This window comes from Callospermophilus lateralis, chromosome 8 (genome assembly GCF_048772815.1).
Source record: "Callospermophilus lateralis isolate mCalLat2 chromosome 8, mCalLat2.hap1, whole genome shotgun sequence".
NCBI classification, from domain to species: domain Eukaryota; kingdom Metazoa; phylum Chordata; class Mammalia; order Rodentia; family Sciuridae; genus Callospermophilus; species Callospermophilus lateralis.
In genome coordinates, this window is record NC_135312.1 from 59,253,608 (window position 1) to 59,279,689 (window position 26,082).

At 37.2% G+C, this 26,082-nt stretch overlaps 1 protein-coding gene across 3 annotated transcripts in view; it reads right to left on the minus strand.

Moving 5' to 3' along the window:
- The window catches only part of Cnot6l (CCR4-NOT transcription complex subunit 6 like), a 98,539-nt gene extending 82,636 nt beyond the window's left edge, over positions 1–15,903 (minus strand). Inside the window, exon 1 of one of the 3 annotated variants that reach the window (XM_076863935.2) lies at positions 15,391–15,903. Coding sequence is in view for 2 of the 3 variants with exons in the window: in XM_076863933.2 (XP_076720048.1) it covers positions 15,127–15,131 (5 nt within the window). In the remaining variant the exon portion in view is untranslated. The other 2 variants (XM_076863933.2, XM_076863932.2) reach the window with 2 other exon arrangements.
- Between the last annotated feature and the right edge of the window lie 10,179 nt (positions 15,904–26,082).

The window sequence follows — 26,082 nt, forward strand, 5'->3', positions numbered from 1 at the left end:
ATAATCCAAATTTGTGTACAATTTTTATATACAATATAAATACATGTGTTAGTATTATTATTCTTATCCTCTAACATTCTAACAATGAGGAAAAGGTTACAGCTATTTCTGAAATATAATAAATAATGGTAGATACATGTAACATATGCACACATCCTTTATGTATGTTGTATGCATTTATTTAGTGTTCATCCGAGTAAAATATGACTCATGCTATTGAAAAATATTATTAAACATAAATGGCTTCATAATTACTAAGTGAAGTTTCAATCTCCTTTTCAGTCATAATTCATCCTATGGGTTTATCCAATTTTGAAAACTGAGGACCATACTCCCATTTCTTGAAACTTTCCACTCTCCTATCTTCTGGACCAGATTTTAAGTAAGGAAGACAGAGAGAGAGAGAAGAAAACATTCAGCATGTGCCCAGATAGTATGTTACACAATTTGCATATTTAATTTCACAAAAATGATGAAATAAATAAATATTAGCCGTCATTTTTCAAATGAGGAAGTTGCGATATGCAGAAATTTATGAAACATCCAACACCTGACAGGTAATAAGTGACTAGGCTGGAATTTGAACACAGGTCAATTCCAACTACAAAATGTACACTTTCACTAAGCCATGCCAAGTCTAATTTTAGACATTCCTAAAAGAAATGGCAGAATATAATTTTACAGTCTTGGGAGTACAGAAAACTCTTTTAAGCAAGGCAAAGACCACAAAAAGACAGGTTAAATATTAAAAAATTTAATATCTATAAGGCAAAAAGCAAAGTCAAAATGAAGTCAAAAGATAAACAGGAAATGGAAAAAATATCTGCAATATTCATAATATACAATAAGGTTAGGTCTTTAAAATTTAAATAGCTTCTTTTTATTGATTTGTAAGAACTATCAACACTCCTAATAGACAAATTTGGAGTAAAGGTAATGATCAGATAGATAATTCACAAAAGAATAAATCTGTGGGGGGAAAAAAATCCCACTATTAGCAAAACATACTACAAATTTTAAAATATATGATTTTTATTATCAGAATGGCAAAGATTAATCTGTGGTTTTGGAGAAACAGGCATCTATTACACAACTGGTGCCAATATAATTTTATATAACATTTCTAAAGGGCAGTCTGACAAGATGTATCAGAATTTTAAATGTGTACTTATTTTAATCTAACAAGTCCACTTCTAGAAATGTATTTTTTAAATGTGTGCAAAATGCCCATCACAATTGCACATATCTGTAATTTAGGAAGACCCCCATCTTGAAATTAAATTAAATTAAGTTGAACACAGAATTACTATACGATCAACAATTCCATACACACACACACACACACACACACACACACATACACACGAAAAATGGGAAACATGTCCACATAAAAACATGTATATAAATGTTCACAGCAAAATTATTTACAATAACCAAAAATAACCATATACATATGTATATACTGTATTTTATTCAGCCATAAAAGGGAATTAAGTAATATTACATGTTACAACATGGATTAATCTTGAAAATATTGTGCTAATTTAAAGAAGTCAGACATAAAATCACATATTGTATAATTCTTTTTTGGGTACTAGAGATTAAACCCAAGGGTACTTTACCACTGAGCTATATCCCAAACCCTCTTTATTTTGAGAGAAGGTCTTGCTAAGTTGCTGAGGGCCTCAGTAAACTGCTGAGGCTAGCCTGGAACTTGCATTCCTCCTGCCTCAGCCTCCTGAGTGACTGCAATTACAGACATGCACCACCATAATGGGTTTGTATAATTCTACTTATAATAAATGCCTCAAATAGGCGAACTCATAGAAACAAAAAACTCATAGTTGGTAGATGCCAGCAGACAGGGGAATTGGAACTGATATTAGATATGAGGTTTCTTTTGGGAACGGTGGAAATATTATGGAATTTGCTACTAGTGGTGTTCACAATAATGATCATGCTAAAATCACTGAAGTATATACTTTAAAATGGTTAATTTTAAGTTTTGTAATGTGTATCATAATTATTTTTCAGTGCTGGCAACTAAACCCAGGGCCTCATGCATAATACACAAGTACTCTACCAATGAGCCATATCCACACCCCTTTTCTATTTTATTTACCTTGGTAGGCCTCAAACTTGGGAACTTCCTGCCTCTGCCTGCATTTACCTAGGATTACATGTGTGTACCACCATTTTCAGTTTCAATTTTTTTTTAATTCTATACATCTTTTTTAAAATATGAAGTACATTAATTAATGGAAAAAATGATTGTGATAAGTTTTAATGAAAAAAGCAAGTAAAAAACATTACACATAGTATGATTCTATCTATACAATGCTTATGTGGCTATTTAAGTACAGCTCAGGAACAAGTCATATCACATTTCTAATAGTCTTGATCACCATGAGGTAAAATAACCAGGAAAGTATGCTCTTCAGTATCATTTTGGGGTTTTTTTGTTTTGTTTTGTTTTTTTAACTAAGAGCACATATTACTTCCAAAGCCAGACATGAAGCAATAAAAACACAAAATAGAGTAAAACAAGGAGACGACACAAGCAAAAATTATGATGCTAGTATGCATAAATATCTCAGAAAACCTGTGAATTTGTATAGAAAGAAAATTACATCACTGTTTTCACTAACTTCTACCTAAAATGTAGTACCTCTTTCACACAGATATGGACAACCTACCATAGTAGATTTAGCCATACCTGTGACACATTTTCATTTCACATTATAATTGTAACCGAAATTTCAAAATAGCATCTAAATGCATCATTCCTTCAAAATTAGGGTAAGTCATTAGACTCACTGCTAGATCTTGTTATTTAAATACTTTAATTTAAATAAAAAAGCACATATCACTGTATCAAAATTCATTTTTATGTATTTCAATATCTATTACAGGTTCCTTTTCAATCCCATTTATGTTTTCATTCATTTAAGATTATTATTCTAGAAAGGATCCACAGCCTTCTCCCAGACTGCCCATGGAATTCACAATAACAAAGATTTAGAACCCACGAATGAGAGGCAGGAAGGAAAGCCAATCATGAAGATATTCAAATTATCAAGCATAAAGTAAGAAGGACCTAAATTCAGGTAATAATAAAAATCACTCAAACAGAAATCACACCAATTTGTCTAACACAAACTTCATAATATTTTTTTAGCTAAACTATCTCTTCCTTGTTATCCCCATTATCATGTCTTCTTCATACAGAATCAATGTCACTTAAAAGTTTTCTTTCCATTCTAGCCAACATAAACGTATTTCTTATCACTTTTAACTTTTTAAAAATGTCTTTCCTCCTTGTATTCCCATCTCCAACTGATTCTGTTACCTCAACCAGATAAATCTTCTTTAAAAATTAAAAAAAAAAATCAATTACAGGCACTGGAGATACAACCCAGTGATAGCGTGACTGTCTAGAATGTGCAAAGCTCTGTTCAATCCTTACCACCACAATAAATAAATAAACACATTTCAAACAGCCACCAACTGGATCAAAATCATTCACTGGTTCCCAATGTCTTTAATAATACTGATAATTATGAGATTTCAGAGCCACAATACAAATAAAAATACTAATGAATAGGTTAATGAATAGCTTATAAATATATAAAGCAAAATATTTATGTTCTTTTAGTTGTAGATGGGCACAAAATCTTTATTTTTATGTGGTGCTAAAGATTGAACCCAGTGCCTCTCACATGCTAGGCAAATGCTTTACCACTGAGCTACAACCCCAGTCCTAAAGCAAAATATTACAACATAAAACTTGAATATAAATAAGAGACCCCAGTTTATGAATTTCAAGAACATATAGAAGATTTCATAGAGTTGTAATCTTTCAACCAATGATGGAAGGACAAAATTAAAATTCCTTATGTAAGAATTCAAACTCCTCCATAATCACGCTTTGATTTGCCTTAGATTAGCCTCACAATTCCACTCAAGCACTGGAAGTTAGCCAGAAATTTACTTTCCCACTCACCTTGAATCTGAATTCATCTTTCTGTAACTATATTTCTTGACCTAATTTTCAGTTTACAATGCCATTTGATTGTTCACTTAATAAATACTTATTAAGTCCCTATTTTATGTCAAATGTTATATTAAGCCCCTATTATATGTGTCAAACATTTGAGTTATAAAGGTCAGGGATACACAATCTTGTACCCTTAAAAATCTCAGTCTGGTCAGGCATAGTGGTATACGCCTGTAATCCCAACTACTTAGGAGGCTGAGGCAGGTGGATCACAAGTTAGAGGCAGCTCTGGAAAACTTGGTGAGGCCCTGTCTCAAAATACAATTAAAAAAAAAAAAAAAAGTGGGTACAGTCATACAGTTCATCAGTAACATGTTTGCCTAGCAAGCACACAACCCAGGGTTCAATTCCCAGTATTGAAAATCTTTAAAAATCTCACAGTCTAACAGAAAAAACAAGATATAAACCAGGTAAATACAAGACAATGTGGTAAATTTCATAAAAGAGGAATGCATAGGATGCTAAAGAAGCACAGAGAAAAATCATAAAGCAAAGACTAGAAATGTCAGGTAAGGTTTCCTGGAATAGGGAGCACCTGAGGTGAATTACTGAAGTAAGTCAGTGAGGTCATTAAGTACAAGGAATCACCAGATGTGGTAGCACACACCTGTAATCCTAGCAGCTCAGTAGTCTCAGCCAGGAGAATCACAAGTTCAAAGCCAACCTTAGAAACTTAGCAAAACCCCAAGCAACTTAGCAAGACCCCATCTCAAATAAAAGGGCAGGGGATATGGCACAGTGATTAAGCATCCCTGGGTTCAATCCCCCCCATACCAAAATAAATAAATAAAGTACAAGATATTGTAGCCATATATAAAGCATAAACCAAACAAAAAAGTGATTTGTTATGGCTAAGCTAAAGAATATGTGAGGAAAGAGTTTTAAAATGAATAAAGATTACTATTGTTATTTACAAATAATTATAAAGTTATTTATAATAATAAAACTGAAGAGATGTCGGGCTCAGTGGCACACACCTGTAATCCCAGCGGCTCAGGAGGCTGAGGCAGAAGAATCCAGAGTTCAAAACCAGCCTCAGCAAAAGCGAGGTGCTAAGCAAACTCAATGAGACTCTGTCTCTAAGTAAAATACCAAATAGGGCTGGGGATGTGATTCAGGGGTCAAGTGCCCCTGAGTTCAATCCCTGGTATCTCCAAAAATAAAACTTAAAAAACTGAAGAGGTAAGCAAAAAACAAGATCATTACAGGCCTTATTTAAAATGTTATAAAATCCGCATCATATTCTAAAAAAGTAGTAGGAAACAACAGGATACACTGGAATGTACACAGGTTTAAGAATTGCAGTGACCTAATTCTGAATCTTTCACTTACTATTTGACGTTCATAAACTTTCCTAAGCATCCTCAACTGTAAAACAGGGATTATTAATATCAATTTTAACAGGACTGTAACAAGAAGAAACCACTTATTTCATGTAAATCTCCTAGCACAGGGATTAGCAAACTGTTTATAATCTCATTTAACAGCAGTTTATGACTTTCATGTTTTTAAATGATTGTTTAAAAAGAAAAAAAAATCACAACAAAGATCTTTTTGTAGTGGAGGTAAACTGGAGATTTAACCCCGGGGTGCTTAACCACTGAGATATACCCCTGGTCCTTTTTATTTTTTGAGACAGGGTTTCACTAAGTTGCTGAGGCTGGTTTTGAACTTGTGACCCTCCTACCTAAACCTCTCAAGTCACTGGGAGAACAGGCATGTGCTTCCACACCTGGCTCAACGAAGATATGACCCCAAAAGCTAAAATACTTACATCTGTTTCTTTACAGAAAGTTTACTGACTCCTACCCTAGCACATAATATATAACTGAAAATAACTATCATTACTACTGAAGTATGTTAAGTAGGGAATTTAAGTAATATGCAACAAATTTTACAAGTATTTTTCTGGTGATGTGTATGTACAAAGTAACAATAATGGAAAGTGGTAGACCAGGAAGATGTTATGGTAATCTATTAACTTCTTCCCTTCCTTTCATTTTATCATAAAGGCATTCGAAACTTCTACCCTCTCTCTATTATAGATTAAAACCCACATGTATGCTGTATGTTACAGTACTTAATATTACTTTGTCACTTAGTATATTTTGCCTTCACTTGTTTGCTGTAACCAGACTTAAATGCCCAAAGTAAGTGTTCTGGAGTAAAAAAAAGATTCTATTGTAATGTTGGGCATTTTAACTTGTATGTTTCCTAATAATAAGAAACAGTAATGGCTAACATATATTGAGTTTGGAATTTTCTAAATTATTGACATTGCTAGGTTCTGTTCTAAGTGCTTTATAATTATGACATTATTTAATTACACAACTCCACAAAATAGAGGACTACTACTATTCTCCCATTACAGATGAAGAAACTGAGGTATGGAGAATGAGTTTCCCAAGAGCTAGAAAGTGGAGGATTTAAGGCTCACCTTCTTAAACCACTACAAACTGAGAATCATACCGCCTATCTCACAGGATTTTCATGATGACTAATTAAGGTTACATATTTAAAGGGAGGGGAAGTGGCTTTTCAAGGTCCTTGCTATTAAGTAGTCCAGTATTATTCCATTCCCTAGTGAAGACTATATCCTAGAGCCAGGGATATAGCTCAATGGTAGAATGTGTGCCCAAGGCCCAATATTTCATCCCCAGTGAGAATGTGTGTTGCAAGGTGGGAGATAGGGAGATAGACACACACACACACACACACAGACACACACTCGCGCGCGCGTGCGCATGCGCGCGCACACACACACACACACACACACAGAAACAGACAGACACACACACACACCTAAAATTTCTTTATATGCCCCAGAACAATGAATACAATAGCTTATAGCCAGTAGAAGCTTAATGAATGTGTACAAATAGGTTAGATATTCCTTTACTGATTCAAATTCTTTGTTTCAAGATCATCATTCTGGATATAATTCATATTACATTTTTCATAAATTTATATGTAGATATTACAGAAGCTTGAGCTAAATATGAACCTATAGTAGATATATCCTATAAGCAATTTGGGGGTTTTGTTTAAGTATAATAATTATTATCAGAAAGCAGTAGGTATATACATTCAGATCCCAAATGTCTTAAACAGAGTGCCATCGAGGTTGGTATAACCTAAACTTAGTTCTATTATTTTAGCAGAATTTGTAACTTGCATTATATAATTCTGATCTATGTTATTCATTTAGGAAACCTATTTAAGTAATACATGAAAAGAAATAAAAACTATTTAAACTTTAAATTACAGGGAGATCCTCTCAGTAAAAGATGAATAAGGAAGATTAAGTATTTTAATTTTTTTCATGTCACCAATTTCACTGTTAATAAAACAATCTGAAAGCCCAAAATTAGGCATCTCTTCAGTATGAACAATGAGTCGCTCACTCAGCAAAGAGAACTACTTACTTCAATAAAAAACCTTTATCATTAACAAAATTTTAAAGTAGACTGAAAAAATTAATAAAAACTAATAATCTTACTATGAAAAAGAACACTACAAAACAAAAATTGTATTACCACTTTCCAATTTTGCCTTGAGAACAAAGATTCTTAGCCAAACTCAAAGTTGTTTTAACTTCTAAGACCTACAGAAAGTACAAAAATATGTTTCTCCCCTGAAGGGGCATTGGAGATGAAACTACAGGCACTTTACCACTGAGCTACAACCTCAGCAGCCCCTCCCTCCCCTCCATCCCCGACCCCCCCCCCCTTGTTTTTTTGAGACAAGGTCTCCCTAAGTTGCTTAGGGCCTCACTAAATTGCTGAGGATAGCCTCAAACTTGCAATCCTCCTTCCTCAACCTCCAGAGTTGCTGGGATTACAAGCATGCATCACCACACTAGGCCAAAAACAAAATTCTTGAAAAATATTCTTGACAGGGGCTAGGATTGTAGCTCAGGGAAAGCGCTTGCCTAGCACACATGAGGCACTGGGTTCGATCCTCAGTACCACATAAGTAATGAAAGGTATTGTGTCCATGTACAACTAAAAAAAAAAAAAAAAAATGTTTTTAAAATATTCTTGACAAATATAAAAGTTGGAGGTCTTAATTCTCATTAAAAACAGTGCTGGCCTAAGGATAAACATATGGGTCAGTGGACACAGAAAATCCAAAAATAGACCCTCACATTTACAGTTAATTGATTTTTGACAAGAGTGACAAGACAAAAGATAAAGATAGTCTTTTCAACAAATGGTACCAAAAACAAATGGATATACATGTGCAAAGGAATATTAGACCCCTACATTATTAGCCCATTTACAGAAATAAGTTCAAAATGGAACACGGACCTAAATATAAGGGTTAAAAACCATAAAATTTAAGACAAAACAGAGATAATAAGTTTTTGTGACCTTAGATTAGGCAATGGTTTCTTAACTGCAACACTAAATCCCAAGCAACAAAAAAAGAAATTGACTTCATAGAGTCTGTAAATGTACCTCAGTAGAACACATGCTTACTATGCTTGAAGCCCTGGATTCAATTCCCAGCACAAAAACACATAATATATTCACACACACACACACACACGTGTACACACACAAATATACACAATTTCATCAAGCTAAAGACTTTTGTGCTTTAAAGGACATCACTGGGAGGGTAAAGAAAGACTCAGAATGGGAGAAAATAGCTGTAAATTACATATATGAAAAGGGACACACTATAATATTCAAAGAACATTTACAATTCAACAATAAAAATTAAACTCAATATAAAAATGGGCAAAGAATTTGAATCTTTTCACAGACATCTATCCAATGAATAAATATGAAAGGCCATTCTTAAGAAACGGTTAAGAACATAAAAGGATCATCTTCCATCAGGAAAATGCAAATAAAAATCAACAGGTAATCACCTCACATCCAATAAAAAAGATAATATTTGAAAAATAAATTATAATTGTTAGCAAGAATGTAGAGCAACAAGCACCATTAAACACCGCCAGCAGAAATGTCAAATAGTGCTGCTGCTATGGAAAACTATCTACAAGTTCCTCAAAGTTTAAGGACATACCACCTGATATAGCAATTCCATTCCTAGGTATGTGGTCAAAATAACCAAAAACATATATCTCAAATACTGTATACATTCAATGAAGCGTGATTAACAACAGACAAAAAGTGCAAACAACTCAGATGTCCATCAGCCATCAAAGAATAAACAAACTGTTACAGTCATAAAATGGCAAACTATTAAGCCATTAAAGAAAGAATGAAGTACTATTACATGCCACAACACGGGTGAACCTCGAAAATATGAAATATCAGTGAAAGAAGCCCACCCTAAAAGACCATGTATTATATTAACATTCCATTCATATCAAATGTCCAGAATAGACAAATCTGTAGAAAGTCCTCTTAACAGTGGTTGCAAAGAACTAGAGGTACGAGAGAATGAAGGGTAACAGAGGATATAGAATTATATCTCAGGAAACAAAAATGTTCTAAAATTGATTGTGATGATGGTTATACAACAGTGAATACACTAAACAACAGTGAATACACTATAGAGATAAACATGTTAAATGGATTTCTTATAAATTATGTGAATTATATCTCAAAACTGTTTTAAAAAATAAGCAAGGCTGGAGGTGTAGCTCAGTGATAGAGCACTTTTCTAGCATGCAGAAGATCCTAGGTTTGATTCCAGGCAGCTTTTTCACTAAGAGTTCTCTTACCCAATTAAATTTTGTCACTCCCTCTCAGGACATCAATATACAGTTGATATGCTATGCTGGCTTATGCAAATTCTTTTGTTTTGAAATAACTAAATTACATACTTTATCACCTTAACTCAAACCAAAAGTTTTCCAAGAGTCTCTTCTACATCTTTCATACTCTCTTCAGAACAAGATATAATGAATATAGAGCAGGTTCTCAAAAAAATGAATTGTGCCAGGCATGACGGCACACAACTGTAATCCCAGCAACTCAGGATGCTGAGGAAGGAGGATTTCAAGTTCAAGGCCACTCTCAGCAAATTTTAGTGAGACCCTGTCTCATAATAAAAAATAAAAAGGATTAGGGATGTAGCTCAGTGGTAGGGCATCCCTGAGTTCAATCCTCAAGCCCCCCACAAAAAAAAACTGATTAAACTGAAGTTGTCCATAATTAAAATCCACATAGTATATTAAATGTTTAATGTAAATGCAGTTAGTAAAAGTTGTAGTATTTTCATCACAAAGTATGAGCACAAGTTAATAATTAAACATTTGTGGTCTATTTGATGATTTTGTTATTTTTTAATTAAGGCTCGAAATTAATTTTAATGACTTTAGAATTACAAAAAGAGCCAACGGCACACAGATGATAAGATTCACCTAAATGATATCCAAAGTACAAAATAATAATAATACTCCTCTATCTCCCCAACAGAGAAAAATGTTTTTAAAAAATGTTTCCATTTACATTCTACCCTGTTTTGTCACTGGGTTTCATGCACAGTTTTAAAAGGTGTGTGTACTTCGAAATTATAAATAAACAAATCCATATTTTTTAAAGAGTATTTCCTATGACAATATACCCCAAAAACTGAAATTCACGAGTTTTGGCCTACTGATCTCAACTAATTTCAAAGTTACCAAGACAAGTAACTCAAACAGTCAGAACCCATTAAAACTCAGACAATCAGTAACTGATAGCAAAGAAGTGGCCCATCAAATGTTATAGAATTCAAAGGTAATGTTCTCCAAAAAATTATGTCTTTATTTATGTATTTTTAAATAAGGGGCACCCAGCCACTGAGCTTAAAACTGTATGTTTTTAAGTAGCTGCTGAAGTTAACTTGTCATCCAAGTCCCTCACCTATAAGAGCTCTCATTCCTCCTCCTCCTCCAGTAGCTCATATCCTTTTCTCCTTTTCTATTTACTCTGTTCCCTACATGCACAGTTTTACTTTTAGAAAATGGAAAGCAATCCTTAAGAATTTTAATTCACTTTTTAGCATAACTTTATAAATATGTTACCATCTAAAATAACACCATGAGCAGGGCATGTGGCGCTTGCCTGTAATCTCAGCCACTCTGGGGGGGCTGAAGCAAGAGGGTTGAGAGTTCAAAGCCAGACTCGGCAAAAGTGAGAAGCAACTCCAGTGAGACTCTGTCTCTAAATAAAATACAAAATAGGGCTGGGGGTATGGTTCAGTGGTTTAGTGCCCGAGTTCAATCCCTTGTCCCCCAAAAAATAAATAAAATAAAATAACATCATTAAATGCCCCTTGTAAGCAGAAACTGCTAAGAAGTCCACTATCTAGGAACTACAATTCTCATCCTCCTTGCATTCAAATAAGGCTCTATGACAAACCCCGTCAATGAGATTTAGGGAGATGTTTATCACTTTCAGTCTAGGGGTTCTTAAGAAATGGTCTGTGGGCAACAGGAAGAAGGACTCCAAGACTTAGGAATGGTTGAGTCACAGGATCTCTAAATTACCACATGGGTGAGTGAAAAGTCACAAGCCTGATAACCAAGTGCACCTGCACTGGACTGCCATGTAGAAAAAAAATAAACTTGTATTATTTGCAGTATATTTATTACCCTCATTGACATTACCCAAAGTAATAAATACAGAAATTCCTAAATATTACAATTCACTCTAATTAAAGACATCTATACTCTAGAATATTTTGGGAAGACTGTTTTAAAGTCACTTTGAATAACATTAAATTTTAAAATCTAAACAATTGAATTGCCCATCTCTCAGTTCAAGATCATTGCTTTCATGATTAGAGAAATGTTTTCCCCAATTATTCCAAATTAAAATTTAAAAAACTGAGGAGTTTTTAAATACTGCAATGCATAATGTCTAGTGGAAATTAACAGACTAAGGCAAAATTCATTTCTATTTTTTAAAATATTAAAAATGGTTACAATTTTTAAAAAGAATTATTCCCTTAAATATAACCACATGGCAGACAATTCTATCCACTATAAATATACACACATCCACAACACAACACTTGCTACCAGGGATTAAACCCAGAGGCTCTTAACTACTAAGCCACATCCCCAGCCCTTTTTTTTTTTTTTTTTTGAGGCAGGATCTCACCAAGTTGCTTAGGGCCTTGCTATGTTGCTTATGCTGGCTTTGAACATTTGAGCCTCCTGCCTCAGCCTCCAGAGCTGCTGGGATTATGGGCACACACCACCCAGCCACAATACACATTTTAAGAGAATTTGTCTATTAAAATTGTCCCTACCATCTGTCTCAGAAGTTCTTATATGTAAAAATTTTTCTAGAAGTGTTGAAATTTTAGTGTCAGAAAAGTCTAGTAAGGTTTATATTTACTATTGCTGATATAAATTATAACAACATATAATAGCTAATTGGGAAAACTGTCATTTGTAAAGAAGGACATTACAAACTTAAACCAATGTAACTCCTCCCACATTCTTTGCCCTACTTCCGCCAAAACCAAAAAAAGTAAAAAAAAAAAAAAAAAAAAAAAAAAAACCCTTTAATTAACCTTTCTGTTGGCTTTACCTGATTGTTCAGACCATGTTTCCTAAATAATACAGTTAAAATTTAATAAACACATTTATTACTTCACACAAAACAATAAATATGGGAAATTACTGGAAGTTGATAGAAAACTTGCTTCCACTCAGAAAAATCTTCCAATAGGTCTTGTTTACCAAAATTAGTCAATGTGAACTGAAAACTATATAGCATTTTTTGTGGCACTATTCTTTACAGATCTATATAGACAGACTGGTTCCTTAATCATTTTTTAATGCTTGATTATATTGAAGCATGTATGTAATAAACAGATCTTTAAGTTATTTTCCCCCCCAGGGCGACATAGCAAAATCTAATAAAAAGTAATGAAATGGAAAGACAGACTATTCAGAAATATGAAACTACTACTCTATAAAATAATATAATAGGCTATGACAATTTTATTCCTAGAAAAAGAATTTCTTGTATGTATTAAAAGATGTTCACATAAATTTTATATATATCAAAGAACTCTGAAATATTCCATTGTTTTCTTTTTCTTTTTTTTTTTTTTTTTTTTTTGTGCTGGGGATAGAATACAAGGCCTCACATGCTAGGCAAGTGCTCTACTACTAAACTACATCTCCAGCTCAGTGTCTTGATTTTTAATTCAACACATAATATTGCTGTAGGTAATTAATATTTGTACTAATGAATTCTTTCAATACTCACAGGACTACAGGAGGCAGAACTAAAATTAACTTAGCATCTACTATGTTCCAAATGTTTTCACGACCTTACTAAAAAGGCATTATCTCCCTATTAAGATAAAAAAAAACAGGTTTATAAATACTAGATAATTTGCTTAAGGCAAAACAGGGAAAAAATGGCATAGCTGGGATTCCCATTGAGCTCTATAGAAAACAAGTCCTGTTTCCACTAAGTATATATGCTAAACTGTTTTTCAAAGTAATGGTTACAGAAAACTTTCTCCTTCGCCTGCCCCCATTTCCCAATTAACAGCATACATTATTTCTTTATGAAACCAGGTAATCTCTGGTCATTATGCATCATGGCCTAAAAGTATCAAATTTGTATTAAGACTTTATCTATAGTAGGGTTCTAGCTAGATGAGCTAACTAGATACAAATGTAAAGAGAGGAAAGTAAACCTGCAAATAATTACCCAAGTGCCATTTATATTTGGTTTGAAATTTATCGTATGCCTATTGGCAGCAGGTTTATTTTTATTACCACGTTTTGCTTATACTACTCTCAGAATAGCTTTCCAGGAGCATATACTGAGTAGAACATAGAGGCGGCTTGATCTAGGTTTTGGAGACTGTGAGGAAAACACGTTTGTTGAACATGACAATCTTGACAATTAAGATAACTAGAAACCGTAAGACAGTATTTCCTACAATGTGGTACTGTGCTTCCAACGTATACAAACAGTTCAGCTAAACTCCCTGAATAAAATCCTTCTGATTAGCTCAAGCTAAAGAGCTGGCCCAGTTAAGGAAGATGACAGCTCCAGTAACTTCCTCTTCCTCACCGACCTCCACAGCCCAGCGTGTACTCGCCTTTCCCCCTAGGAGGCAGGATAAAACCACATCAAATGCACAAAATCCATCCAATCCCACCAACACCATGGCCAAGGGAAGCCAATTTCCCTTTCTTCCCCCGCCTCTCCAAAGAAACCTCTTATCTTACAAAAAAAAAAAAAAAAAGAAAATCTTACCAACGAGAAAGTATTTGCAACAAAAATTGAAAATATTTACTCAGTCCCTCCACAGACAGCCTTAAGGGAATGGTGAAAAGAAGGGATCTGAGCAACGCGTATTCCGAGATTTACAGCTTTGATTCACTTTCCCTCGGGTCCCACCGCCGGCAGAGGCAGGCTTGCAGTTGGAACACCAAAATAAGCCTTCCTCGCTCCTCAGGAGACGCGGAGGCGGCCAAGGCGACGGCGATCGGCGTCCCGCCCCCGACCCTCACCTGCCCAGGCCCGAGGCAGCGCCCTGGGCCCGCGCGAGCTCGGCGTCCCGGGAACGTCCCGGGAGGCCGGCTGGAGGCAGGCGGGCGCCGAGGCGGTTAGGCCGCGCTGCAGGCCGGCGCGCTTCCTGCCGCTGCCGCGGTCCCCGGCACAAGAACGGCTGCCCCAGGAACCGCGGCAGGCGTCGACCCACGGCTCTCGCAGCCCGGCCGCCGAGTGTCTACCGCCCTCACCACTGCTCCGCCGGCCCCCTCTGAGCAGCTCCCACCTGCGAGGCTCCCGAGCCCAGCCACAAAGGGGGAGGGACACGCCACTCGGAGGTCCCGAACACACGCAAGCCGCCCCCAGAGTGCCGACCCCAGCGCGGACCCCCTCCCAACGCACACACACCCCGGAACCCTAGCCCCCTCCGAGGAGACGCTGGGCGGCCCCGCCACCCCCTCCAGTCACCCGCCACACACCCACTCTCCGTGGGTCCTCAGGCCTCTCCCGCCAGCCCAAGTCCCAACTCGCACACCCACACGAACATTTGTCCCTCTCCCACCTCATTTCCCCGGGGACGCTCTCCTCTTCCCAACACTCTCGATCCTAACCGAAGGCACAAAAACACTCTACCTCATTCTTCTCCCCTAGCCCAGAAGGATCAACAGCAGCCATTTCCCCGCGGCAGGGGAAACACACACACAAACACGCGCGCGCGCGCACCAGGCCCCCACAGATGCTTCCCCTCCAGAGCGGCGGCCGCAGACGCAAACACAAACACCCACGCCCGCCCGCCCCGAGGGGAAGCCGCGGCGGCAGACAGGGCCGGACTCAGTGCTCGCGGGCAGGCGGGCGCGCCAAGCCCAGGGTCGCCGAGGGCCTGCGCCCCCTCCTCACCTGCATTCAGCGCGCCAGGGTCCGGGCGGCGGCGACGGCGGCGGCGGCGGGGCGGCTGCTGCTGGGGCTGCGGCGGCGGGGGAGGCGGCGGCGGCGGTGGCGGCGGGGCTGAGGGCAGCAAAGACATGCAGGCAGCCCGCCGGGGGGAGAGGCACCGGCCGGAGGGGACGCGGGGCGGGCGGGCCGGGCCGCCTGAGGAACGGCAGGGGCGGCGGCGCGGAGGGCGGCTGAAGGAAGAGAGGAGACGGATCGGGGGGCGGGGAGGGGGACGAAGGCCGCGCCGCCGGACTTCGAGGACGGTGACCCTGGGCTCGCAGGAGAGGCGCCGCGGCCGCTGACGTGAAGGCCCCAGCCAGAAGAAGCTGCGCCCCCGCAGCCGCGGCTATTGCTCCGAGGGCCTCACAGAGCCTGGCCTTGGCCTTGGCCTCCTGGCGCTGGGGCTGCCGCCGCTGCGGGGGTTGCTGCTGCGCCGAATGCTGCTGGGTCCGAGGCCGAGCAAAGACGCCAGCTTTCGGTGCCTTCGCTCTCGCTCACACACGTTCACACCCCCGAAGGCTGGGGGAGAGGCGTCCGGGCGATATCGGTATTGAGATTAATAACAAGGTGCGGAGAGTGCGAGAAGGAGGAGGGTTGATTGACGTGGAGGGGCTGGCGGGAGTCAGTCACTCCCCGGCGCTGAGAGGTGGGGTGAGGGGAAGGAGGCGGAGCGGCGACGGGGCGGAGCTCCAGCGCCGCGCCCTGGCCCCGCCCCTCGCGTCCCGCGCTTTGTCGTGATGCGCGTGCGCCGGCGGCGGCCAGGGAGTTCTTACTCATTTTCTCCTTTACCTTTGCTACTTTCTTACTATTTCCTTGAGCAAAGAGCAGAGCTTGGAAGACTTATAGGATATCAAAAATCCTAAATCTAGGGGCTGGGGTTGTGGCTCAGTAGTACAGCGCTTGTCTAGCATGTGCGAGGCACTGGGTTTGATCTTCCTCACGACGTAAAAATGGATAAATAAAGGTATAAGAAATGTGGTATCTGCTTTTAAATTTTTTTTTAAATCTTAAGTCAGCCAAGCCGTTGGATAAGAGACTAGCGACCCCCCTCACTTGTGTTCTTGTGTAGACTCGGTGCGGTTTATTGCAAGCTTGCCGGAGGCGAACCGAGCGAACCCCACGGCAGGTCTAGATGGTTAATTAGATGCCAGGTGAGGTGAAGTGACCCAAGGAAATGTTTCCTGTCATCTTCGGTGGATTTTTAAAGGATAACATCTGTAAATTGTATGGTGAAAGGTAAATAAAAGAACCTGTGACGCTCTGCTATAGCCCCGTCCTATTTTCTAATTCTCCCTTCTCGCGATAAAATTACATGTGGCAGTTTGTGCCAGCTACAGAATGAAAACATTTAAAGGTAAACTAAAACTGTTGTTTATTGTGCGGATGTGTCCTTAATATCTTAAGTTTCTGGAGGTTAATTTTGCTTTTGTGGACAAGCTTCAGATTTTACCGCCAGCAATCCAAAAAGCAAATTACATGGACTGTAGGGGCAGGGTACTGCTGTTGCAATTTTGCGCCATTTCATTCTCTTTCACAGTATATGCCCCCGGCTGTGTATTTACCAGAATTGGTTAAGGATATATTAGCACTGTTCAGTGTGTTTTTCCCACAAGAGTGTGTATTGTTTAGCACACGGAGCACGTTGTATTGGTTTCAATTCATCTTGGGCCCTATTGTTGAATGTAAAATGCCTTTATCTCTGGGTTAAAAGGTACGGCGAAAATGCAAATCATCATTTAGCCAGAACTGAACAGCTATTAGAAGAGTCCACCATTGCAGAAGAAGCACTGCACCACTTTTGTGACCAGGAAGTGTGAATGAGTGAAGAGGCTGCTCAAAACCAAAATGACTGTGGGTTACTTTGTTTTTCACCTTGGTTAAGTTTCCATTTTCCTTCCTAGCAACACCACCCCCACACCACTTTCTGTAAAAGATGTTAAAATGGCCTTGATCCTAGAAGTATCATTCATTCCCAACTGTTTAGATCTAGGCTGACCTATAATGAATAGTTATCTTTGACTTTGTCAATAACAAAGCCAACCAAGTCATTTCAGTATCCTAGAACAGTGTGTCTACCTTCATGGCATCTTACCACAGCATTTCTCGTTGACACACAAACATTACTACCAAATGTTGACGAGAGAGAGATAAATACTTTAAAAGATGTAAGTCAGATGTAAAAGATGTAAGTCACAGACTTAAAATTCTGCAGATACCTGTAGGTAGATAGATTTCTAGCTTTTCATTCATATACAATAAGCAAACAAATATGAAGGGTGTATTAAATTCCATACACTATCTAGCACTGGAGATACACTGTCAACCTTGTGGTCTCTGTGCTTATGTAGTTCACAGTTGTTGCAGGGGAAGCTGACACATAAACAGGAAATTCTCACAGAACAAACCAGAAATGAAAGTATGAAAGGTGACACAAAATACTCATAACAATGTATAGGACGATAGACTGACAGCACTGACATTTTTACTAAAGCTATTTGACATATGCTCATTCTCACAAACTGCATAACAGCAGAACTGGAATGGGAAGAAGGGAGAAAGTCACTGTGGATGTTGAAGAAACACTAATAAATGGTGAGGTTCCCAGTGCTGAATATCAAATTTATTATGGTATGTTCATTTTTGACCTCTAAATTTCAAATAGTAAATGCATCTCAACCCATTGAGGGAAAAGGTGATTGTGACATTTAGAATTAAGAATAGTGAATGTTACTGAATTTCACTTATATTGGGTATGTCTGTCATAAATAAAAGATTTCTGAGACTCAAAAATATTGTGAGTGTTATTATTAAAAGGTCAATTGAATTCAGGTTAAGTTTAAATAATCTCCACTACCAGAAATGTTTTATTTGTACCATATCAAATAGACTGACTCACTAAAAACAAGAAAACAATACTTTCATACAGTATAATTTAATTGTATCATACAAAAAATGGAATGGAATATAATACACCCTTCATATTTGTTTGCTTATTGTATATGAATGAAAAGCTAGAAATCTACCTACCTATAGGGTATTTGCAAACAGATTGACATTAAAGAAATTATCATTTTCAAATAGTTGACACTGAACAAATGCAGAAAAATTAAACTTTCAATTATATTAAAAAAACTTCCTCATAATATTCCAATTCAAAAGACACTCTAAAAACAAGAAAATAATAAGACAGCTAATTTGTTGATTTTTTTTCTTTTTTCTTTCTTTTTTCTTTTTTTTTTCAATGTTAGAGTTCAAACCCAGGACCTGGCATGTTCCACCATGCACTCTTTGGCTGAGGTTCATCCTAGCCATAGTCATTTTTAAAAAGCAACTTTATAGTAAAATCAAAGTTTGTGACAGAATAATAAACTGCTTTGATATCTCATTTCTGGAAAGTTTTCATGTTTGTCAAATAATGCAATCTTTTTATTTATGAACTAGAATGCAACAGAAAATCTTTTGGTTACTGTGAATAATTCTGCAATAAACATGGGAGTGCAGCTCTTTCTTTGATATACTGATTTTTAAAAAATTTTTTTTACTTGTAGATGGACACAATATCTGTATTTATTTTTATGTGGTGCTGAGGATTGAACCCAGGGGCTCACACCTTCGACGCAAGCACTCTACAACCAAGCTTCAGCCCCAGCCCCTGATATACTGACTTTATTTCTTTTGGATATATAACCAGTATTTGGATTGCTAGATCATGTAGTAATTCTAATCTTTTTTTTTTTAGGAACCTCCTTACTGGTTTCTATAATGGATATACTAATTTACATTTCCATCAACAGTGTGTGAAGGCTCCCTGTCTCCTCATCCTTACCAATGCTTATTATCATTTCTTTTTGATAATGGCTGTTTTGACTGGGATGAGATGGAATCTCCTGTGGATTTTTGTTTTTTTTGTTGTTGTTGTTGTTTTGGGAGGGAGAGTGCTGGGGATGCAAACAGGGTTTCATCCTCTAGGCAAGCTTTCTACGAAAAAGTATATCCCCCCAGCCTGCATTGTAGTTTTAATTTGCATTTTCCCTGAATTAGTGATGTTTATGGTGATAAATATGCTAATTACCCAGAATTGATCATTATATAATATATACAGAATATCAAAATATATTGTATCCTATAAATATGTACAATTATGTGTTAAAATAAAATTTTAAGAATTTTATTTTTTAATAAAATAAAATTTAAAAAGAAAAATCTCTTTTTAAAGAAGTGATTTGAAGGGCTGGGGTTGTGACTCAGTAGTAGAGTGCTTACCTAGCATGTGTGAGGCACTGGGTTAAATTCTCAGCTCTGCATATAAATAAATAAAACAAAGGTCCATTAACAACTAATTAAAAATAAAAAAAGAAGTGATTTGAAGTTTCTGGCTTAAGAAAGGCCTTTTTGACCAAATTGGTTTAATAGCAGTGTGTAGGTACAATTTGTCCTAAAACATGTTTGCTTATCTGTATTATTGCAGAATTGGTTCATTCTTTCTCAATTAAAAAGTACTTGATGTCCTAGAGACTACCTGTGTCTTTTCTGAATTAGCAATTCATATTTGATCTGAATAAATCTTATCTCTCCATATTTTTATTGGTAGCACAGGTGGCTGGTCTTATAAGATCCCTTGTAACTATGTTCCTTTGTCTCTTTTCTCAAATTCTATTGAGCAGCTCATTCAAAAGGCAAAGAATTCAGTTTTTTACTTAAGAAAACTATTACCATTTAATAAAGAATTGATTAAATTTTATTTTACTGATTTCAATACATCTGTACTAATAGCTACATAACTTTTCAAGAAAATGTCATATTTAAAGGTTTTCAGTAGGTATAATTAGTAAAATGCCTAAATGTATTTTACTTGATAATCATGAGTATAAAATAACCCTAATTTTAAAATAAATATTAAGATAATCTTTAATTTTTACCTTCTAGACCTCCTGACAGGGCCTCCAAACTATATTACAGTGACATAGTTTACCTTTACTGAATTATTCTCTTCTCTATCTTCCCGTCCTTTGCTCCTCTATCTCCCTCTCTCTGTCTCCATCTCTCCTTCCCTCCTTCCCTCCCTCCTTCATTTCCTCTCCCCCTTCTTCCCTCCCTCCCTCTCTTTGTTTCTTATATTTCTTTGAGGTACCATCTACCATTGGTATGCTCGTCAAAGAGAAATGGCTTTACTCATTGCTTCTACCTCTCTCCAGGCCTATGGACTCTCTTTCAATCTCCTTCCCTTTGTCCCTTACTCCAGAATGCTGTATATGATACCAAGGATCATAATACTGTCTCATCAAAGATGAACGTGTTTCACCATTAATAATTTACCATATGATGTATCAGTTCTCCATAAAATGATAAGTAAGCAAAATTCATCTTAGTGTCCTTCTGCCTCCCACCTCTTTTTAGATTCCCCATCTCAAGTCCTGAAAATTGAGGTTCTCTACCCAACCCCATTAACACTAGCACCACTCTTCCTAGTATTTCCCTATATTCCAGAAATTTTCTACTAAGCAAGCACCATTACCACTAACAAATATCTAGCTTTCTAGTGCCTCAGTTTGTCAAGAATTTTGGCAACACTGGCATACTATGCACTCAATAACATAATTTTAATGCTGTATTCTTAAGAATCCTCATGGGGTTTGTTTTCTATTGGTTGGTTTTTGTTTTGTTTGTTGTTTTGGTACTGGGGATTGAACCCAGGTGTGCTTTACTATTGAGCTACATCCCCAACTCTTTTTAATGTCTTAAAGCAGAGTTCTGCTAAATTACTGAGGCTAGCCTCAAACTTGCTACCCTTCTGCCCCAGCCTCTTGAGTGGCTAAGATTACAGGAATGCACCACCATACCTAGCTTCATGGGTTTTTTCAAGGTATGCTTCAGAAGCCACCTAGAACACACACATAAATAAGATCTAAACTAAAAAGTCTCTTTTATCTGTCTTGTATATTGACCATCTATTTGCCTAGTAATCTTCCTTTCTCTTCAAGCAGTGCTTCTTTGGGGAAACTATTCCTTCCTTTAATATTAACAGATGATTATACTGGCAGCTGATGGTCAAGAGAATCCACCTAATTCTTGTCTACAAGGGTGGGCATATAACTCAAGCCAAAGCAAGAATTCTTCTCCAGGATATTTTCAGGTGGAACTAGGAGAAGTCGCCATTCACCACAGTGGAATAACCACAAAGAAAGTGTGACAATGGCCAGAGGCCCCATATTGTATTGTATAGAAAGAAACCACCACACAGATGAGAAGTGTAGAGAGCAAGTCCTGGTTCCAGTCATGTTTGGGGTCCCAGCTGCATGTTTCACATAGTATAGCTAAATGAATTAGTATATTCTCTTCTGTATCTACACTAGGCCTCTACAACCAAACAGCCTAATACACTGTTTCCGCATGAGAGTTTTTTTAAAGGCTTACTGCTGCTCCATAAGTTTGAAATTTACTGAACTAAGCTACAACAAATCATTATTATTTGTTGGATCATAGTTTACCAAAACATTGAAGATCACCTGGCCCTTTTTCTTAATTTTTCACATCAGGAACCTGAAGCAAAATGACTTGCTAAGCATTAACCAAGAAGTCAGTGGCAGGCAGTGTTAGAAACTGGTCTCTAGATACCTAGTTTAGTTGTTCTTTTCATTACATTACTCTGTTTAATTCCTCCCAAAGGTATTTTTAAGAGGCAATTATTTAGAAATACAACCGTAACCTAAAAGAATACATCTCAACAACAGCAATTTCATATACTGTCTGCTTAGTAGGGAGATATTTGGTGATGTGAAAGCCACAATGAAAACCTTTTCCTCTTCGAGTTCCTCAAAGTTTTTCAGTGTTGGTCCCAAACACACTCTGAGTCTTAGTCACATCAACAAGTTTTAACTACATCTCTACACTTATGACCGTCAAATCTACATCTACAGAACTTGCCACACATTCAGATTTATATTGTCAATTTCCTCCTGGATATTTCCACCCAGACTGTCTGAACATATTTCAAGATCACTATGTCCAAAACTGAGTTCATTGTCTTTCCTCCAAAATCTATTCCTGATCTTTCATGACTGTCTCCCATTAAAAAAATGGTACTATCATGCTAAAGATCATATAATCATCAAGAATTGTTATCCAATGCAGAATCCTAGGAGTCATCCTTAACATTTCTCTCAGCCTCACCAAGAGCTACCAATTATACCTACAGTATAAATATTTAAATTATTATAAACACTTATATATTTGCTTATGTATTTGCATATTTATGTAAATATAATTATTTAAATAGATAAATACAAATGTATTATAAATTTGTATTATAAATATTCTTTTTATTCACTTCATCCTATTGCACTGGCAATATCATAAAATAGCCTGTGAACTTTTACATGAGCTTTTGCATTTTGTCTATTAATGTCACAACCAGGTATAATCCCAACATACTTCTAAAACATATTCTGTTCATGTTAATCTGCTCTTTAAATGACCCCCCACAATTTATAAAATAAACCCTCATTTGAAAGCAAAAAGTCCCTTAATGATCTGCTTCTATTTTACCACTACCACCTGCAATCACTTAACCACCAACCTCTCTCTCACCCTTGCTTTTAATGAACTGTTTGTCATTTCTGAAACAGGAATACTCTCTTAGATATCTTTGTATATACTATTTCCTCAGCATAGAATGCTCTTTCACATTTTGTTCTCTCTCTCTCTCTCTCTCTATATATATATATATATATGTGTGTGTGTGTGTGTGTGTGTGTGTGTGTGTATACAAGTTGCCAATGGACCTTTATTTTATTTATTTTTTAATATGTGATGATGAGAATCGAACCCAGTGCCTCACACATGCCAGCCAAATGCTCTCCCACTAAGCACAACCCAGCCCCCTTTGTTCTCTTCTTGAAATTGTTCTTCAAGTTTTATCTCAAGGATCACTTTCTTTGTGAAGCTTTCTTTAAAAATCCTACTAAGATCTCCCTTAGGACTCTCTGCCCACCACAATTACAGTAAGTGTGATTAAATTAATAAGTATACTCTTTTCTGTAATATAACTCAAGTTTTGACCTCTGCAACTAAAACATTCAGAATAGTTCTTTATGGCTACATATTCTTTTAAAGAAGGCTAACTGCTATTAAAATAATGTGGAAATCACTGAAGTAAATGACAATACAGCATTATTATTGGTTGAATCAGTCTTTTTAAAAGAGGCACCCCCAAAATAAATCAAAATTAAAAGAGTCACCCTATTTGTGGAGATGGATTCAGAAAGGTTCCCCCATTGGGTGGATATGCTCTGTCAAAGCACAGCCCCCACTCGCCTCTTGGCCAGCTGTCTCTGTGCAATATGCACACTGAACAACGTGACAATATAACTATAATTACTTGTGTATGTATACATCTGTCTTTTACATTCTAGATTTCAATACATCTATCTTTTACATAGAATGTCTGATACATAATTCTCATGGAATATTTATTTTTATTAATGTTAGCACATCTTAAATCACATACTTAGTCTTAACATACTGGCAATTAGTTGATAGTAAAATAAATCAGAAATAGCAATTACTTGAAATAAATTTTACTCTTCTCTCAAAAAAGTAGTCAATTCAGGGCTGATATGGTACCTTCATTGTCCACAGGGACCCAGTTCCTTCTCTCTTTGAATATGACTTCCTTTCCTGCTTCATAGTCCAATAGGGCTAACAGGGCTACCCCAAAATGGTTGCATACTTTGTTTAATGCAAAGGCACCTGATCAAGAAGTGAATGGGGACTATATACTCTGAGGGATTGCATGTGTTCAGTGGAGAAACTTTTCTATTACATCTTCAAGGATGGGTGCTTCTTTTCATTCTGGGAACCTAAGACAGTAACAGAGATATAGCCACTGGAATTCTACTTATCCAATCCATTTTCCTCTCAGAGTAAAAATTATCCCCACCCCTAAGCACTTTCCTAGAAGGCCCATCTAAAAAAATATTTGCTTAGATTTCACTAGCCAAAAACTTCTTGAAAGATCATAACTGAAAAGGAAGCTAGAAAACAGTGTTTTGGTTAAACATACTGCCACCATAAACAAACTACTGGCAGCCGCCCTGTAAGTGCAGCATGGATACAAACCATGGCTTTAACCTTGAATGGTTAGTGAGTCAAAAAAAACAGTTAAGGCATTATATTGAGTTTCATAACCAAAAGTTTCAACTCTAGTAAAGCAAACGTGCAATTGTGTTGATCTAAATTAAAGCACTTTCAACAAAGCTTTCAAGGTCTGTTTTTAGAAGCCTGTGACTAATTTCTCTCTCTCCTCTCTCTGTCTCTCTGTCTCTCTCTGTCTCTCTCTCTCTCTCCACCCCCCACCTTTGTCTCTCTCCCTCACCCCTCCTCCCTCCCTGCCCACCCAAAGGTCAGTAAAATTTTGGGGGGTACTCCAAAGAACATCTATATTTAAAATATAAAACAAAAAATCATCTATATTTAAATTCTGAGTTGTCAAGCAGAAGGATTCCCTTACTATATATATTTAAAAAGGAAAAAAAAAAGTTTTTTCATGAGCAGAAGGTCCTTTCCTTCTCCCAGGTACTATTGCAAGTTTAGGGCTATGTGTTTTTATATTCATACCTGTTTCTAAGCCAGGAGTGAGTAGTGAAGACTCCCCACTGCCTTTCATTCAAGAATCTTAATCTTTATTTTTTTAAATATTTTTTAGTTGTATAATACCTTTTTATTTTATTTATGTAGTGCTGAGGATCAAACCAGGGCCTCACACATGAGAGACAAGCATTCTACTGCTGAGCCACAGCCCCAGCCCCTCAAGAATCTTTTATAACTGGTAGTCAAACATTCATGAACTTGGCACATTTCTCCTTTACTAAACAAAACTTGTTCCTTATACCTGCCCTGACTCCTACTCTGTTCTTTTGTTCACATTATTCTCAACTGCCACTTTTAAACCATACATTTCTAAGCACATTTTACAAGCACCTGCTCCAGTGCTCCTTCACACAGCCTTTCTTGATGCCCAACAATCAGGTATACATTCCCCCAATTTGAACACTCACAGCACTTTGAGGAAAGGGACTCTGAGATGCAAATTTGGTATGCCAGAAACCATATGGGGTTTTTAAAAAAATATTTTTAGTTAGACATTGACACAATACCTTTATTTATTTATTTTTACTTGGTGCTGAGAATCAAACCCAGTGCCTCAGACGTGCTAGGTGAGTGCTCTGCTACTGAGCCACAACCCCAGACCCCAAATTGGCTTTGAAGTAAAAAATATCTGGGGAACTGAGATTGTAGCTCAGTGGTAGAGCACTTGCCTAGCACATGTGAGGCACTGGGTTCGATTCTCAGCACCACATATAAATAAATAAAATAAAGGTTCATCAACAACTAAAAAAAATTAAAAAAGAAAAGAAATATCTGGATATAAATTCTGGCTCTGCCATTTATAATCCCAGAAAAATTGATTAACTTCATCTGACACATAAGTATAATTATCTAATTGCAGGGTTGGCATGAGAACAAATGAAATAGTAAATGTTAAGTCTGACAATAATGGGTACTCAATATATCTTGACTAAGTTAATAGATGTAGTACATGGACTTGTGCTGAACTATATTTAATATTGTGAATTTTTTAAAATGTCTTCATGGACC